The sequence below is a fragment of the Equus przewalskii genome, chromosome 15, assembly GCF_037783145.1.
Source record: "Equus przewalskii isolate Varuska chromosome 15, EquPr2, whole genome shotgun sequence".
NCBI lineage: Eukaryota > Metazoa > Chordata > Mammalia > Perissodactyla > Equidae > Equus > Equus przewalskii.
The window spans coordinates 57,881,177-57,900,263 of record NC_091845.1 but is presented as its reverse complement, the minus strand read 5'-3'; the positions used below and the strand labels follow the sequence as shown (position 1 = coordinate 57,900,263).

At 38.4% G+C, this 19,087-nt stretch overlaps 1 protein-coding gene across 15 annotated transcripts in view; it reads right to left on the bottom strand.

Moving 5' to 3' along the window:
• Nucleotides 1-19,087, bottom strand: part of NEK10 (NIMA related kinase 10) — a 217,163-nt gene that overhangs the window by 59,819 nt on the left and 138,257 nt on the right. For all 15 annotated transcript variants that reach the window (XM_070577417.1, XM_070577420.1, XM_070577424.1 and 12 more), the window contains 2 exons: nucleotides 12,658-12,871; nucleotides 22-205 (listed from right to left, as the gene is read on the bottom strand). In XM_070577417.1, coding sequence (XP_070433518.1) covers nucleotides 22-205; nucleotides 12,658-12,871 — 398 coding nt within the window. The remainder of the gene's footprint in view (nucleotides 1-21; nucleotides 206-12,657; nucleotides 12,872-19,087) is intronic.

Genomic DNA, 19,087 nt, shown 5'->3' with positions numbered 1-19,087 from the left:
CCATCCTTTCACTAGAAATACCTTTGTCAATATTTTCCAAGTTGAAGTTATCATCTGGCAGGATTTCCTCACAGGCCCTGTCTTCATCCTTACCACACGGGGCCTGGAAGCCTTCGGGGGGCAGGTCTGCGCTTTCTGAAAGCTCACTTTTCAGGCTGGCTGCTCCACTGCTGCTGCTACTCAAGCTTGTCTTCTCAAAGGCTTCCTGGAAAGAGAAATTCCATTTTTAATAGCCTCCTCTTCTTTCCTTCCTTCTGCGGGACACAAAATTCATTAGAACATATATTAAAATCCTTAAAATATCATTATAAATAGTTTGTGCTGAAGTGGCACTACACTTCCACCTGTATGTCTGTCATAGAATCCATTCAATCCATAACTACAAAAGAAGTAGGTCTGCAAGTCACCGTGCAACAAAAAGGAATGGATGTAGCAGGATGCTTCGTGACAAAGATACGTGCAATCTGGTGAAAGAAATCACAGCACTAAGGAATAGATGTGTATCAATGAAGCCAAAATTTCTCTCCTTTAAGTTAGTTTCTAAATAATTGCTATCAAATCTTCTTGGCACAACAGTGGATAGGTAAGGCTTAGTTTCTTCAAAGTTCCACCTCTTCCATGCTCTTCTTTTTCTGTCCCAACCCACAGATTGTTCTTCTCTAACTATCCTCAACTGAAGACATGAGAAATTTACCTAGAAATAAACGTTCAATTTAGAGCTTTCTCCTCCTTATGACCTTTTTATTCTAAACAAATCATCTACTGCCCTATTCTAAAAACCACAACTGGCATTGACAACCCTATAAGGACTATATACCCAACAAGTGTCAATGCTATCAATGTTGAAAAAAAAGATAAGAGATCATTTTTAAATTGAGAAAACTTTTTATTGCGTTGATGGAATCAGATGCCATAATCCTTATATCTCTAAAACTAGCAAAATTTCAGCAAGGGCTTTGTTTCTCTTAAGAACAGGCATGGATAAGACATCAGAGGAAGGCATTTTCTGTGAACAAATGAAGAGCGGGGAGAGGTTGTGATTCACCATACAGGCAATTCCAGTCTTAAAGAGGTTTGACTTACAGCCAGCATCCAAGAACAAGTTGGGTTGCAAATCAACAGTCATTTAAAACTGCCAAAATCACATCCTTAGGTAATTGGGTGTGTGCTTAAATTCTGATAAAGGAGAATTCACATTCTGAAGGAGATGCTTTTTCAGACTCTATAAGCATGGAAGGTATGCTAACATAATGTAGAATGTGTAGTTTCTTTTGGTTTAAAATCTCTATTTCTATAATCTCTTGCAGCAGCTTTTGCTTCAAAAAATTTATAGGGGCTGGCCCCACGGCCTAGTGGTTAAGTTTGGTGTGTTCTGCTTTGGTAGCACAGGTTCATGGGTTTGAATCCTAGGCACAGACCTACCCCACTCATCAGCCATGCTGTGGTGGCGACCCACAAATAAAACAGAGGAAAATTGGCACAGATGTTAGCTCCGGGCTAATCTTCCTCAGGAAAAAAAATATATATATATATAGTTTTTGAACTTGCCATAAACCACATGCCACTGCAGACACATTTTCCTGAGTGTGATTTCTAGAGTTTTTCCTTGTGAGTATTTGAGTACCCAACTCATTATTCAACTCAGCTCCTTGAAGAACTGGGGGCTATGTTAGTCCACCTGAAATCCCTTGGTACCTTGCATATAGCAAATTCTCAGTAAGTAGTTGCTGTTGAGATCAAAGGGAGAGAAGGACCAGAAAAGCAGATGAATTCCCTTATAGGATGAGTAGGTTTTGTAACTTCCATTTTTTTATCTTACCCCTTCCTCCAGGAGCCTACATTGTGAAGTTTCTCTAAAGGTTGAAGGGACTATTTGGGGATGTGCCTATGAGTAAGAGCAAACTTCTCCCTTCCTTTTTCCCCTTTGCACTTAGGAAAAGTTGTTGAGCTCATCTGTCTTAGGGATGACCAGCCCAGCAATGACAAGGCGCCTCTGCAACCCAGCAGGCACTGGTCAAAGGCAGAGATGGTTAGATGTTTTCAGTCTGAGAGCTGAGGCCATTAAGACGTTTTCAAAAGTTGCCTCCAGCAAGTACATAAACCTATTCAGGAGAGTTAGGGGGCAAAAAAAGTAGAAGCTTGGGGGATGGAATTTGGCTACTGTCAGATTTCTTACTATCTAATTATTTAAGATTTTTCTAGGAGTAGGAGAGGGAGTTAACTAGATTTTTTTGTCAGCTGCATCTCCTAGGAATGAAAGGACACACTCTGTGTATCAATATGGGGCAAGGAGAAGACAATGTAAATCAGACAATAAAATTATCACTGATACGGAAATCATCACCATCATAGAAGACGCTTCCTGCCACAGTGCTGGTATAGGCACAATTATGTTTAGCTCAGTTTTGCTCATTATAGTGTAATTTTTTATGTGTGCAGTGGATCATAATACATTTTCTGTTGAACAGCTATTCTAACAGTAACAGACCGACATTGCCCAAATTAACTGCGACAGTAGGGAAAGAATTAAGAGAGACTATTTTATTAAAACTAGTGCAATTTTTAAAATTGCCCAGAATGTTAGTTTTATAAGGAAAGAGAGAGAAAGAAAAGCAAGAAATAAATATAAAGCATAACACCAGCTATATCGTGTAGAAGCTATTCATATCCTATTTGAGTTACATCTTTACCCAGTTTCTTCCATTTGTTTAGTTAATAACTGTGACCTTAAATACATAAATTTAGGTCTATCCAGCGCTTGACAGAAATTCATTTGGCTGAGGTGATCTCTTTTCAATAGCAAACTGCATTTTCTGCTTTTCATGGATGATAGAAAAAAGAAAATTCAAAATAGGAGACAGATCATTGGCTGCATATTATTGTACATAAACTTAGTCCCTAAATTTCCAAGTGTTAACAAAAAAAATCAGTCATTGTGGTCAGATGGCTGAAGGGGCCATACAGACCCAAGCCATTGCTGAGTGGACTTCCCACTTCAGCAGGTGCAGTGAGAGGTTCCTCTCCAGGAACTTACTCTGGGACACCTGGCTTTGCCACCACAGACAGGTGGGTTGATGACACAAGCCTGGAGCATGGTGCTTCACTATAGTAGCTGGAAATCTTTCAGCTCCAAAGTTGTTTGGTTGACGCCATTGTCTACTTTCACTTATGAAGCCCTGAAGCATTTCCCTTCTCCTGTGCCCCACACATCAAGTAGAAGAGCAATATGTTCAATTTAAACCAGAACAACTGGTGTCTGGGGCCCTGAAAATAGCTAAATTTATAAATATTATATAATAAAGGAAAATGTTCAAGTTTGGATATTAATTATTGTTTTACTTTGAACTTCTTAAAAATAATCATACGAAGCTAAATATTTTGCTTTAATATAATTAAGTGCATATAATTATCATCCCACTATTATCATGACACTCACTCTCTTAATTAGAATTTCTTAAAAGCACAAAAACACAGTAATGATCTGTCACTAAATTAAATAAATTAGAAAACAAATTGTTTATTACAATTCAATCTAAAATTCCAATATCAAATTTACCATGCTTGATAATGTTTCACTGCCACTCCATAACTAACCTAGTATCTGCTGTGGGTTCTCTATTATTCCTAATTCAAAGACAGGTTTTCTAGAAGCAATAACGCTAACAAAGATGAGGAGAGGAACAGTGTCATAATCTGAAAGTATCGCTTATTGAAAATACAGAAGATACGGTCTACCTCAAAAATTACTGACCACCATTTTGTCTGAAGGCTGCAGATCAAAAAGAAAAAAACCTGAATGTATATGGTAATATTTCCAAAAGCATTTCAGAAGAGGCCAGAATCAGGTAATTCCACTCAAAATATAGAAGAAACAATGCACAGAGAATCAGCAGGGGGCCAAGTTTTAAGACACTCTGATTTAGATTTCCCAAAAACAAGAAATACAAGTTAAAAGTGGCAATCTGAAGACACTAAAGTGCATGGAATTAGACATGAACGATATAAATGAACCCCCAAATTAGAACCCTACTTACTATTCAATTTTTAACACAGAATTACATAAGGAAAGGTTAACTCTTGTTAAATTGCACACTTAGCACATGACATCCAAATAGCAAAATGATTAAATGCCAGTGGAGAAAGAATTAAAAATTAGGAAAAAAAAGTCCCCGTCATCTTTTGCTTGGTCCACTGCAATCTTCTCTCAAGCAATCGCACTACTTCCATTCCACTGTCGGCTCTCAACAGTCTCTTTCTACACAGCAGCCAGATCTATCATTTTAAAACATTTATGTCACCCCCTTTCTCTAAACTCACATCACTCAGGTCTACACCATGGACTATAGACTCCCTATCTTCCACGCTCTCTCCCTGTCTCCCTGCTCTCCAGCCACACGGGCCTCCCTGCTTGCTCCCTGAACTTAGCCGGCATGCTCCCACCTCAGGATCTTTGGATTTGCTGTTCCCTCTGCCATCAGTCTTGTGCCTCCAGATATTTGCATGGCTCACCCCTTAATATACTCAGCTTCTGTTCAAATGTCACATAATTATAGAGGCTTTTCCTGACATCCCTCCATAAAATAGCCTGTCTCCACATCTACCAATCACTTTCTGTTACCTTGCCTTCTTAAATTTTTGTCCACAGCCTCAATATATTTTTATTTACCTATTACCTGTCTTCCTCCACTAGGAAGGGGGGCGTCTTCAGCTGTTGTGTTCACTGTTAGATCACTAGACTGGAACAGTCCCCAGAAGAGAATAGATGCTAACCAAATTTTATTAAATAAATGAAATAAAAGATTGATTTTTCAAAGTGTTGAGCAGCTCTTCTCCATGTTAAAACAAAGGATAGAAATTAAAATTATAGCATGATTTTTTGAAGAAATTGGCAAACTGATTGTAAAATTAATAAGGAAATACAACAGACCTAGAATAGCCAAATCAAATTTGACAAAGAAGAATAAAATCAAAAGACTTACACAGCCTGATTTCAAAACTTATTCAAAAGCTACAATAGTCAAGACAATGTGGTATTGGCCTAAGAATAGACACATAGATCCACGGAACAGAATAGAGTTCAGCAATAGATCCACATGTATATTTTCAAATGATTTTCAACAAAGATGCCTAGTAAAATCAATGGAGAAAGATTAGACATTTTAAGAAATGATGCTTGAAAAACCGGATACCATTACGGAAAAAAACCCTCAATTTCTTAATTATTCTATGCACAAAATTAAATCAAAATTAATCACAGACCTAAAAATAAAAGCTATAACCATAAAGAATTTACCAAAACCAGGAGGCTATTTTTGCAACCTTGAGATAGACAACGATTTCTTTAACAGGATGCAAAAAGTACTAACAACAACAAAAATTAGCAAAATGAAAATTTAACAAAAATTTCTGTTTATCAAAAATATATCATTAATAAAATAAATAGTCAAGTCATTGACTGGGAAAAATATTTGCAACACATATGTTTGACAACAGAGTCATATCTGGAATATATAAAGAACTACAAATCAACAAAAACAGACAAATAGTTTGATAAAATAATGGGCAAAGATTTGAACAGACACTTTAAAAAACACACAAAGAGATATATAAATGACCAATAAGTACATATAAATGTGTTCAACATCCTTGGTTATCAGGAAAATGCAAACTAAAACCACAGAGACACCCTTTTACACCCACTACAAAGGCTAAAATCCAAAAAACTGACATACCAAATGTTGGCAAGAATGTGAAACAACTGGAACTCTCATATATTGCTCCCAAAAGTGCTAAGCAGCGTAATTTTGGAGAACTGTTCGTTAGTTTCTTTTAAAGTTAAATATACAACTACCTCATGACCCTGAAATTCTGTTCCTTGGTATTTATCTATAAGAAAAATGAAAACGCATCCATAAGAAGACTTGTACAAGAAAATTCATAGCAGTTTTATTTATAAAATCCAAAATCTGGAGACAACGTAAGTGTTCATTAACAGGAGAATAAGCAAATTATGATATATTCATACAACATAATATCTAGCAATATAAACACATTACTGCTATACACAACAACATGGATGAATCTCACAGATGCTAAAGAATTCAGACGCTAAAGATAAATACTATTTGATTTATATGAAATCAAACAATAGGCAAAAGTAGTCTCTAGTGAGAGAAGTCATAACAGTCTGTCGATAGGCAGGGAACTCTGTGAGAAGAGGCATGAGGGAACTTTCTGAGGCGATGTACATGTTCTGAATCTGGTTTTGGTGGCAGTTGTACATGTGTCAAAAGTTATTGAACTAAGCACTTAAAATTGTACATTTTACTCTGTGTAAAGCATACAGCAAAAGCGGGTGTCGGGGGGCAGTCTCAGGTGGATGTAAGAATTTTGTATATATCTATGTGGGAGCTGATAAGGCATTGCTTTATTTTCGTAAACCATAACAAGTAGAGAACATTTCCACAACAAGTCATGATTTTTCCTGATACTTCTTTCACTGCATCATTACTTGTTGCATTTTCACAGCCTTGGGGGAAATTCAGTCAACAATTAACCAGACAATAAAAGCAAACATGTTCACAGAAATATTGTCCTTTCAAAATACATCATTTTCTACATGGCTTAATTTAATCTCTTAGCTGAGGATTGCAGACACACGCCTTTAGTGGTGTGCTCAGCAATTGTAAATGACATATGGTACAATAAAAACAAAGCAACTCAGATAAATAAATAGTACATTCTTTAAAATTTGCACTAAGAAAACGAGAATTGGGTGCTTGCATATCTGCTCAATTCCTAAGTGGTCAACTTTAAAGATATTTGAGAATTTAAGAAAAATATCAAATGCTTGTCAATAAAGTTTGTGAAGAACATATACAGATTGTATCAGAAAACCACAAGAGGAATTTCACAACGAAGTGAAATTATGAAGGGTTTGTGAACTTAGAAAATAATCTTTCCTGATATGTGCTCTACTAGCTGCCTTGTCCCCCAAAGTAGATGGAATTTAAGATGAAATTACATGTGCCATATTTCAATAGTTTGACAATATCAGATCACCATAGAAATCTTTCTTTTTAATTCACCAAAAGCTTAGAGTAAATTACTAGCTATATGAACATTTACTTATCATCTTAAGCAGGGTATAATTTATCAAGGTCAGATGCTATTTTTTGAAAGATCATCTTGGTAGAGATCCATCATAGAGGACGGCTAAGGGAAGATGATTCTAGATAACCTAGGTGGAACGGATTCAATCATTTGGAAGTTCAAAGCAGAGCTGAGGTTTCTCTGAGATGAAAAAGAAATTATATCTGTGGACAGCAGCTTCAGCTGGCGCCCAAGAGTTCCATGCCCTTTCTGCCAGCCTGTCCTATGGATTTTGGACTTACCTAGCCAGCTCCTACAATTGTGTAAGCCAATCCTTGCAATAAATCTCTTAACATGTTTCTCCTACTGGTTCTGCTTCATACATTTTGTGTAGGACTGTCCTGCACATGACATAATATTAACATCCTTGGCTGCTGCCCCTTAAGTACCAGTAGCATTGCGATAAACAAAATGACACTCCCTCCACACACACACACAGTTCCTAATGACCCCCTGTAAACAGTGCAGAGGTGGTACACTGAATTACTGCTAGGGGTGAGAAAGAGACGAGAAGCAAGAAAGTTAGATCTGGCAATGATTCAACGTGAGATAATGAGAGTGAGGATTGAAAAGATAAGATGGATTTGTCAGACATTTCAAAGAGAGAATTGGTAAGAGCTTGCTAATGAAACAGATGTAGGACTTGAGGAAGAGTGAATTGAAGAAGGTGTCAAGGTTCCAGTTAAGGTGATGAGGGGTAGAACACAACTAGGTTAAAGGAAGAGAATTCATTCACTGTGGGACTTGCTGAGTCTGAGGTACCTGTTAGACATACAGGTAAATGTCCAGTTCGAAATTTAGGTCTGCCACACAAGAGAGGTTGTGTGTGAAAGTAGATTTGGAGGTCTTCATAAAACACGTGTGGAAATTATGCTGTAAAACACATCCCAGTGTATTTTGCCTTCTTAGAAAATTTTGTGTACTTTTCCTCCCAGAGCCTTTATACTATGTAAGACCAGGCCATGAGGCCGAGGCTTATAAACCCAAGGTAAGGCCTGGATGAAGAACACTTGGGGAAAAAGAAGGACATGATGGAAGGGCAACTTCTGGCAGGGTGGACAAGGGACTGGGAAGTCTTTCTGAAGCTCAAAGAAGGAGCCTGATAGGAGGATAGAAGATGAGAAGGCGGGTGCAAGCATCTTGTTTTTCCTCCTCATACCCTCTCCAGCAGAGGTGAACCTTGGGAGTGGAGTAGGGAAGTTGGTAGAAATACACAGGATTTCAGGGGGCAATCTAGGTGCAGCCAGAAAAGAGTGGAAGTTTTAGAGAAGCTTTGTGATCATCATGACACTATATTCTATGGTCATTTAACATAAGGCCCATGAGGGTAGACAACTTGTGTTCACTGTGGTATCCCTAGCACCTAGAACAGTGCCTGAAACCTAATAGGCACTCAATAAATATTTGTTGAATGGATAACTGAATGACTGGCACCCGGGATAGAAGAGCAGTAAAGGATGAAGAAGGTGCCTGGGATGGTACGGCTGACACAGTGCTCCCCATTCCCAGTTAGTTCTCCATGGACTGTGTGTGACAAGGATGGGAATCCAAAGCTCCCGAGTGCCACACTGGGAATATAGAAGATGGCTGTAGTGCTGGCAGGTGAGCTCACTAGGTTGTCACTGCACAGCAGGCCACACAGAAGTCAGCTCAAACTAAGGATGTCAAGGTAAGTGCCCCAAAGCCAAAGAGATGGGTTTACCTCATCTAAAGTCAGCAGAGCCAATGGAAGAAGCATGCAGAGCCCCTGGCCCTCTTCCATCAGCAAAGGGATGCCTAAGCTTCCTCCTGCAGCCAGCTGCCATATTGGGAGGAGGAAATGGAGAGGAGAATCCTTGAAATGGGAGAGAAACTTTTAGACCAAAAGAGATTGATATAAGCGATAATGGCTACATCCATCATTTTCTGCCATCAGCAGGAATAGGGTTCAAAACAAAATGATATATGATTATAGAAAATAAAGTTCCTATTTTGCACAATCAATTTTTACCCAAATTCATATGAAATGAAAAACCATGGAGCTGGATGGAGCTCACTCAAGGGAAGAGCAAGAAGAGAATCAGAACATCTAAATTTAAGAGGCCAAGGTTGGAAGAGAAAATAAGAAAAAGTCACACTGCAACACCATGCTTCTCTCATGATGCAGTCTTCCTGGGACAGTCAGCTCTGCTCCACTGTACACATAGGCGTATGCTTGATTCACCCATATTAATATAAGTCTAAAGCTGGATCCACAAAATCACAATAATCTGAATGAAACTGAAGTTTTCTGTTGATTATACAGATTTTTCCAGGCTGGATTTTTTTCACACTCATCCTTGTATTTGTTGGTGAGGATCTAAGCAGCACACTCTAGAAATGTCTGTAACTAATTTTTCTGTCTTAGATATAGGATAATACCTAAAGAGTAATTGCTCTGTGTGTTTAATGCATTGTGTACAGTGCCAAAATGCTAATCATGATTTTGACTATTATAATGCCATAATATCCTCTATATTACAATAGCCTTTTATTGTCACACATTTCAGAAAAATTGCACCTCATTTTTCTCTGCTTGATGCTTACCATTCTTGACTCTGTGCTTTCCTATGATCTACTTGAATTATAAAAATTAGAAAGCTTAACATTCTTCAAAAGTAAAGTCTTGTTTCACTTTCTTAGAGGATAAACCACAGTACACAGGCATTAACTTTATTAGTGAACACTTCTCTGTCTGTGAAATATATATTAATACCTGTCTTCACCAGCCTGTTTTGAAAATTGCCATAATTAAGAACAAGCTAACATTTGAAAGGAAATAGCATTCACCCCATGAGACAGGAGCAATTAATGTTTCTTATCAATTGTTTGCTTACCTACTAATTTGCAAAATTTCACCAATTCACAATAGATTTGCTTATGGGTGCTGGGACTTCATAAAGTTTTCCTGAACCCACTAATTTCTCTTTCCTTTGACTATTATTTATCATTGCATTGTGTAATTGCATTATTGATATTAACCGCTCTGGGAGAACATCCCACTATATTTGAAATGAAACAATCATAATACCATAATACTGCTTAAGAAAAAAAGAAGCATAAAATTTCGCACCTATAATTTTTCTGCGGGCAATGGCATAGATGTAAGTTTTAAAAAATAATAATTGGTACCCAGTGAGGATAATGCCAATTAACTGCATGCTGTCTTTTGACGAAATGCAATCATATTTCTTTTTCAGTTCTTTAATAAAGCTGCATTTTTCCCTTTTAGTTAACATTTGATTAATCTTTAAATGAAAAACAGTATACCTAAAATAGTGCAAGAGAAGAAGGTATTTTATGGCTCTTTAAAATAGTAATATAAACTTTGCTTTGAATTAAAGTACTTCTCTGTAGTCCCTTTAAGACCGAATGCTCCATGAGGGCATTGAAGCTGGCTAGTAGCAAGTGTTGAATAAGTGTCTATTAATCACACTGAATAGCATACCTGGATTTAGTACTAATGGACCAGTTAGTACTAGATTAACAAGTTGCATCAGCAAACTATTCTTCTAACATAAGCAGTGCTTATTTTATATAATTGACGCTACCTTACAACTTATGCCACTTTTTAATTGGCATAGTATATTCAAATACATTAACTTATTTAATCCTACTGCCCTCTGCAGTAGGTAATATCTTCCTCCTAATTTATAGATGAGTAAAGAACCCCAGAACCTCAAAACTCCCTCATTGACTGTAGATTTCTCCCTTTGTTTTACCGAGTCATGGTCTGAGAACTATATTTCTACTGTTAAAATGGCCCTCCTAATACATATTGAAGTAGTGATGGGCAAAATGATATGGTATCTTGGATTTGGGAGTGTGTAGTGGGTAGGCATAGAGTTGATACCGACTGGTCCAAAGCAGCAAATTATTGAAGCTGGGCGATGGGTACACAAAACACTCTCTTTACTTCTATAAATGTATGAAGCTTCCACAAAAAAAGAAAAAGTTCAAAAAAGAGCCGAAAAGTAAAAATAAATAAATAAATAAAATGGTCCCTCTCAATGTGTTTTGCTAAAGATAAGAGGATTTCTGCTGTTAGATTTTAAACTGACTCCACCTACTCCCACGTCAGCTACATGAATCTAATATAAACTGACTCTTTCATATCCAACCGGAAATTGGCTAAGTAGCTTTGCAGTGCAGAACTTAATAGAAGGCCCCGAATACTTAAGATATGTAGAAATGGCCCCATCTCTTGCATTTCAGTTTACTGCTATAGTTGAACACAACACGACATCCATAGAATGATGTGTTTCTCATTGTTGCCTACTTTTTAGGAAGTCAGGTCGTAAAATAACAAGCAAAGCGTGCTCTGTCTCCCTGTGTGTAAGATTTTACTGTGTTCTGAAAGAGCTGTAACTCCAAGTTATATGCTCCTAAATGCAAACTGAGGCCTTAGATAATCACCATGGATTGTTCTCTGAAATTACAGCCGGGCTCGGCATTTAAGGCAATGAAGATGAGTTTTCCCCCAAAAGAGAACTATACTGAATCTTTGACTTCTGGATTTCAAGTACACACCAAACAGTAGTGCCTTCTTCTAAAGAGAAAGAAGTTCACTGGAAATGCTGTTATTCAAGAAATTAGAACTGCCTCTTCTTTGAGACCGACTTTTTATGTAATTTTCCCAGGCGAGGCAGAGCAGGTCTTGAGGGTCCTGGAAAGGAATTTAATGACTGAGTACCCTAACCAAGAATGGACGGTATGGCCCCACGGCCTTGGGCCCACCCCTGGGAGGGAAGACAAGAATGTTTACTAGGTTGAAGGGCCCCTTTCTGGATGCCTGCTGGGGGAGCCCAGAGCATGAGTGAAGGATAGGTCATGGTCATGGTACAACAAAGGCACAGAAGAAGAAAAGTGAGAGACAGCAGCAAGAGCATCACTGGCACAATCACTTGCACATGAAATGTGTAGCTTTGGCATCCCTTTTTAAGCTATGCTCAAAAATAAATATCAAAATAATTTGAAGGTTACTGACAAGAAAAATAAAAGCACATATTCCAATTTGAAGCAATGGCAACACTATTACCATCACAAACAGTATTGAAAGCAATTACACAGAGTAATGAGAAAAAATTTTAAGGCAAATATTATTTCCTTCTCTAAATTAACACACAATATTTTAATCCATATTCCTAAAATCAGATTGCTGAAGAAATTAAATATAAGCATTCACTATTTATACAAAGATCATAATATAAACTCAAAGAATTGCTAAGAAATCTTTTTGATACCTCTGGTTTTTTAATAGATAGTAAGTTATGGGCTAGTTCTTTGGGAAATCAGTTATACTGACTTATTTCAATTTTAATTACAAGATATAGAAATGGATGCAAATATAACTATATAATAATGAAATATTACATGCAGCAATTAATATTTTCCTAACTTAAGATAAATTTTCCTTAAGACAAGCATGAACAACTTCAGACAGCCTATTAGAGTGCCTCATGAAGAGACTGAAAGATTCGTACTTACTTGAGATAGCAGAGCCAGCTCATGGTGACACGTGACAGCGTTCCGGTTGGCTTCCATAAAATACCTCTGCGTGCGCCTGCGTTCCCGTTCCAGCTTCTTCTCTAAGGCCAGCTGAGATGTAGATAAGTTGTCTAAATACTTCATCATGACATCTGATATCATGGAGCTGACTTCTACAATATCTGGGCGGGCTTCTGCATCAGGAGTGAGGCACCTAAGAGAGAGAAGCTAATTACTGCACTCTGGTCAATGTCATGACCAGGCGATGGGGTGTGGAGGGTCAAGGCTAAATTCCACTGTGTGTCCATCATAGTGTTTGCACCCAAGAGAACCTAGGGCAAGCTGGCATCAAGCATAGTTTTGAAACCAAGACTTCTCAAAAGGCATTTGGAAAGTTTGGGAAGGAGAGGGAGCACTGTTCTCTTTGTCATTGGGCTGGCAGGCAAGGGCTGCAGGCTGAGCATGAAGCCGCTCCTCAGGTCTCAGGATAGGCGGATGGGGTCATCTCCTCCTATCTGAATTTGTTAGTTTTCTAAAATCACTGCCAACTCACTGCTTAGTGAAACAAAGAGTGATCCCAATAAGATAGGCCCTGACGATCATCCCTGGGGCACCAAAAGGAAGGCTGGTTTCTGGAAGGTCACAACTTATTGGCCTTGGCCTTTTCCAGCTGTATAGTGGCAATATCAACACAACTTGATTAGTGAGAGTCTTACAAAACAGGAAGTTCTAAGAATAAAACACAATCCAGTTACTTGGAGGTTTAAGACGTTTGTAGTATTTTTTTTAAGCTGCTAATTTGACACATTGCATGCTGATTTTTCTGTGATTTTGGAGGTAGGAAATATCAATCAGCCTTTAGAGAGTATTGTTCATGCCACAGCTAAACACTAATAGAAGGCTATTCTAGATGCCTGTGGAACCAATTATCAAGATCATTGGTTAGCATGCCTTAAATACTTCTGGCACTCACTATAACATTTTGTCTATTTTTTAAATTCAAATTCTCTAATTTCACTCAAGTCATGTGTGCTTCTCAATAAAACTTAACTTGTTCAGACTATGAGAAAAAGATCTAATTTTTCACATCCTGTATTTGATTTAGCAACCCATAGGTAATACAACTCTCACATATACTGATATCTCCAGGCAAGATTTAAGAATTATACACACAATTATTCTTCACAACAGAAGTCAAAATAAGACTCTAACTTGTTAATTTGCTAATTATTTTTTCTTACTGAGTTTATTAACCAAGTGTAAAATACACACATCTTATTCAGATTTTAAGACATAACTGTATCATTTCACGCTTTATCTTTATTCTATTTCTTTTTAAGTCTAAGGCAGTGAGCTTGCACTATGGCTGTGACAGGCATTTATACATCTGCTGAATTCATACTTAACAGTTCAGTCTGTGCACCTATCTCGTACGAAGTAAGGCAGGAGATTGTCAAGATAGGGCCAGCTAGATAATTTTAGGGGTGCCCAGTGCAAAATAAAAATGTGAGGCCCCAGCAGGGAGTGGGGAAACCAATCTTCGCTTCCCACAGTCCACCATCCCAATTGATGGTAGACAGACGACTCCCAAGAGATTGTAACCTCCGTGCCCACAGGACATACTTGGTATCCAGTTTGGAGGTGGGCAAGAGGCCCCACTGAGTCACCCACTGAGCATGTCATGGTGCTGCCAGCCTGGTCAAGGATTGCCTCTTCTTTGCCGGACCCCAAGACTCAGCAGGGCACATGCTCCATGCTGACCCTCTCCTTACCTGCATCCACACACTGCCAGGGTAAAAGTGGAACACAGGCCTCCCCTGCTGATGCACTGAATCACCATACCAGGTAGAGAGCAGCAGTAAGGATGGGCCAGGGACAGGGAGATGGAGCTGGAGGCCAAGAGGGGCCCAGGGGGCTGGGAATGGATCACTGAGAATCTATGCCAGGGAGGCAGAGGGAGCTGGACGGACCAGACAGGAGCTGAGGCTCCAAGCCCCCAATGCACAAGCTCCTTATCCCATCAGACTTTACTTCCAAACTCAGATTCAAAGATAAAATTAATAAGCATTTAATGACCTTGACTTCAGAGCCTTAAACCCCAAGCACAGGACCATTTTGAGCACAAGGCCCTGTGCATTGGTTGTAGGCACGTGAAGCTGACCTTGTGTGGCAATGACATATTTGTAGTCAAGTTTCTAATTTTTGCTCATAACCGCAAAAGAAGCTAAGTTGTTAAGGATCACTTTCTAATTAAATCCACTTTTTCATCTACCCTCACTTAATTAGCAAAAGGGATTAAAGCTAATAAAAATGCTGGGTTGACCTAGTGTTGGTTAAGACTATCATGTGAGAAAGAAAAACCCCAGCATCTAAACCTTTCATTAGTGCATTAAACCCCAGCATCTAAACCTTTCATTAGTGCATTAGACTAAGTTCCTTGTCTTCAGATATTTAAACTGATTCAAAGTAACTTTAGCAGTTGAATTATCAGCTGAGCTTTATTTTTTAGTCAAAAGTCAGCATAAGCCAGTTTTACAAATTATATAGTTATATAGTACGGTAAGCGGGAGTCAGAATGGCCACTGTTCTAGCACCTAGTCATCTCCTTCTGTCCCAAAGTCACTCCTCATCCTGTATTTGCCATCACTGAAAAAGAAACCACAGGGAGAGGCAGTTTTGCATCATTATTAGGCATGCAGGCTCTGGGTCAGATTGGCAAGGTTATACCCTGGCTCACCCTTTATTAACACTGATCTTGGGCAAGATTTAGCTTCTAAGTCTCAGATAGCCCATCTATAAAATGGGATAATCACAGTACATACCTCATCAAATTGTTATAGTGATTAAATGAAGTCATCTTGGTAAAGCACTGGCACATTCTAAAACCTCAATAAATTGAAAAGAAAATCCACACTTCTATTTCTCCTCTATCACCTCCCAGATTTAACCAACACCAAGTTCTGTGGCTTCCACCTCCTAAACATTTCTCAAATCCATGTCCTTCCTCTCTAATCCCATGCCTATTGGCCTATTTCATCATCACTTGCTTGGACTACTGAAATAGTCTCCTAAACGACACGCTCATCTCTTGTCCACCTCTGATGCATATTGCAAACTGCCACCAGAATAATCCAAAACTGACTATATCACTCTTCTGTTCAGGATTCCTCAATAGCCCCTCATGGCCCAATAGGACAAAATTAACATTCCCAGCATGCCATATAAGCCCCTTCTTGAACTGGCCCTTACTTCCCTCCACAGCCTCACCCCCTCTTTCCCACCCTCCCCAGAAACATACCAGATGCTCCTACCTGTACTTTCCCACCCGGTCCACGGCTCTCTAATGCCCCATTTCTTTATTCATCTTATTCCCTCTGCTTGGATTTGCTTTTTGCTGATGGTATCTGCCCTTTGCCAAACTACATCCATTATCTGCTTGCCAAAATCCCACTCTTTTCCAAGTCTCCATTAGGAAGGCTTCTTGGCCGTCTTATGATAGACTTATCATCTCCCTTTTATAAATTCTCATTGCACTTGTCTATATTTAAAGTACTTAAAACTACTATAATTACTGTATTGCAATCATCTGTTTCACCACTAGAAAATGGAAACTTCTTAAGAGGAGGGACATGCGTCCACTTCACCGTGATCTCCCCAGCATGTAAAATGGAATCCGGGTCCTGCTAGGTATTCAGCAAAGAATGATTGAATGAACTTAGACTGAATTAACATCTAAGATTTTACCAATTTACCTGTCTATAGCCCAAAATATTTTGGCCACAGAATTCTGAACTTCCAGGAACTTCTATCAGAAATTCTAATTTAGCCTCATTGTTTTGAAATGCTTCCCTGCTTCAATTGTTCAGAGAAATTCTTAAGAGCAACCAAATGCTTCAACGATTCTCTAATCAAATAAGCATGAAATCAGGTTCTAGAAAAAAATCTGGGATGTTCCACTCACCCCACCCACTTTGTCCCCACTCTGCTCTGAGAGACCAGATAGAAAGAATTAGAGGGATACAATATTTGATTGTATTCATTTCATGTTTAAGAAACAAAGAGTTGAAGGTAGGGTGAAAAATATAAAGATCCACTTGTTCTTAGAACTAACTGAAAACATTAACTTTGTTAGTCGTCATGACTGCCTCTGAAACAAAGCACCAGACAGCTTATGCAACCAGGCACAAATAGAGAAAAATAAGGCAACTGGAATATTTTGTGCATAAAAGGAAATGTTCTTCCTTTTTAAAAAGTAAACAGACAATACTCTCTTAACAGTGTACTGGAAGGTAAAAATAGTAAGGCTGGTACTGGGCAGAGCAACAAAATGTATTTACTTTTTGCCCCAAACTCTTCAGGGTTGCTAAGTTATTCTTCCAAATTCAAAGCCTGTTAGGAAAGAAAAGTTCCAATGACAAATGTGCTTGTGAACCACAGGAACAAACAGGAAAAAGGAAAGATGCTGGACATCAGAAATACAAATTATGTGAGCTCTACCTGACAAGATGAAGAAGGTAAAACTTAGACGATAGTAAAGTAGAAGAAAGAAGACATATGTGACTGGAAACAACAACTGGTTTAAAATTAAGAATGACTCTAGTGAACTTTCCCATCAATGGTTGTCCTATATTTCAAAAACTCCATCACATTACTAGTAAATGGCTCTGAGGCTGATTTGCTGAGCCATGAATGATCATTAAGAATACTTTTGCCTTTATGTGTCCCTTGCATCAATTTCCTAAAGAAAATGGGAAACTAAGAAAGTAGAAAATCCAATTTGTTCCCTAATTCTTTTGAAATTTAAATTTTTTTTATTGAGGAAGAAGATTAGCCCTGAGCTAATATCTGCTGCCAATCCTCCTCTTTTTGCTGAGGAAGATTGGCCCTGAGCTAACATCCGTGCCCATCTTACTCTACTTTATATGTGGGACACCTGCCACAGCATGGCTTGATAAGAGGAACACAGGAACATGCCCAGGATCCACCCCAGAAAACCCCGGGCCCCTGAAGCTGAGCGTGTGAACTCAACCACTATGCCACCGGGAAGGCCCCTGAAATAATTTTGAAAGACTAAAAATCCAAAGCAAATTAAATATGTAATTGCATACAGCTCACAACTGATTTTGGTTTTATGTCAAGTTTTCTAAAGACAAAACTTTATTTGTGATGTGAATCCAGACAATGAGTCCCGAATAACTTTAGATGAAACCAACATCTATTATAGAACACACACTGCAATCTTAATTTTTAGTCAGCTATAAAGTTAGATTGTCAGTTCTTACCTATTATGGCATTTTAGTCTTTTGAATTAAAAGTGTCCTCAAAAACATTTAATCTGGAGTCCCCTAATAGTTATCATTCATCCTTTTAAACAGTCTGGTAACAGGAACTCACTACGCATCCAGCAGCCTGCTCCGCTGTGGCTAGCTCTCTTTCTGACACACACTTCCTAATGGTGTGCTGACCTTGGCCTTCTCGAAACTTCCACTCCATGGTCTTGGCTCCATTTTCTGAAGTTCCACAGAATGAATCCAATTGTTTTCATATTTTCGATGTCATTCCATTTTCTAAATGGAATAACTGAAGTGTTGTTTAATCCTTTTACGATTACATCCCAAAACCTGTTGACTCAACTTCTAACCCTCAGTGGAAACAACCCCACTTCTCTCCGTCAACACCACCACTGCTGCAGTCAAAGCTGCCATCATCTCTCAGTGGACAGCTGGACCTGCTTGTCCCTCCCACTCTCATTCCTCTCCAGTCTATTTCCCATAGAGCAGCCAGCATGACCTTTGCTAAAGGAGAAATTTTCACTATGTCCCAGACTGTTAATAACACTTCAGTCCTCTCCTCAGCACTCTAAACAAAAATTCAAAACGCTCTTCGAATTAGTGTTTTGGTTTTCTTCGGATAAATACCCAGAAGTGGAATTACTGGGTCATATGGCAGTTTTTAATGTTTTAAGGAACTTCCATACTGTTTTCCATTGTGGTGGCACCAATTTACATTCCCACCAAGAGTGCACGAGGATTCCTTTTCTCCACATCCTCACCAACACTTGTTATTTCTTGTCTTTTTGATAGTAGCCATTCTAACAAGTGTGCGGTGATATCTTATTATGGTTTTGATTTGCATTTCACTGATGATTAGTGATGTTGACCATCTTCTCATGTACCCATCGGCCATTTGTATGCCTTCTTTGGAAAAATGTCTATTCAGGCCCTCTGCACATTTTTTAATCAGATTGTTTGTTTTTTTGATATTGAGTTGTATGAGTTCTGTATTATTTTGGATATCAACTCCTTGTTGAATATGTCATGTATCAATTATACTTCAATAAAATACATATATTTTATATATAAAATATGGGCAATCAGAAAAAAAAATTTCAAAACCATCAGTGTAGCTTATAGGACCTACTTGATCTGGC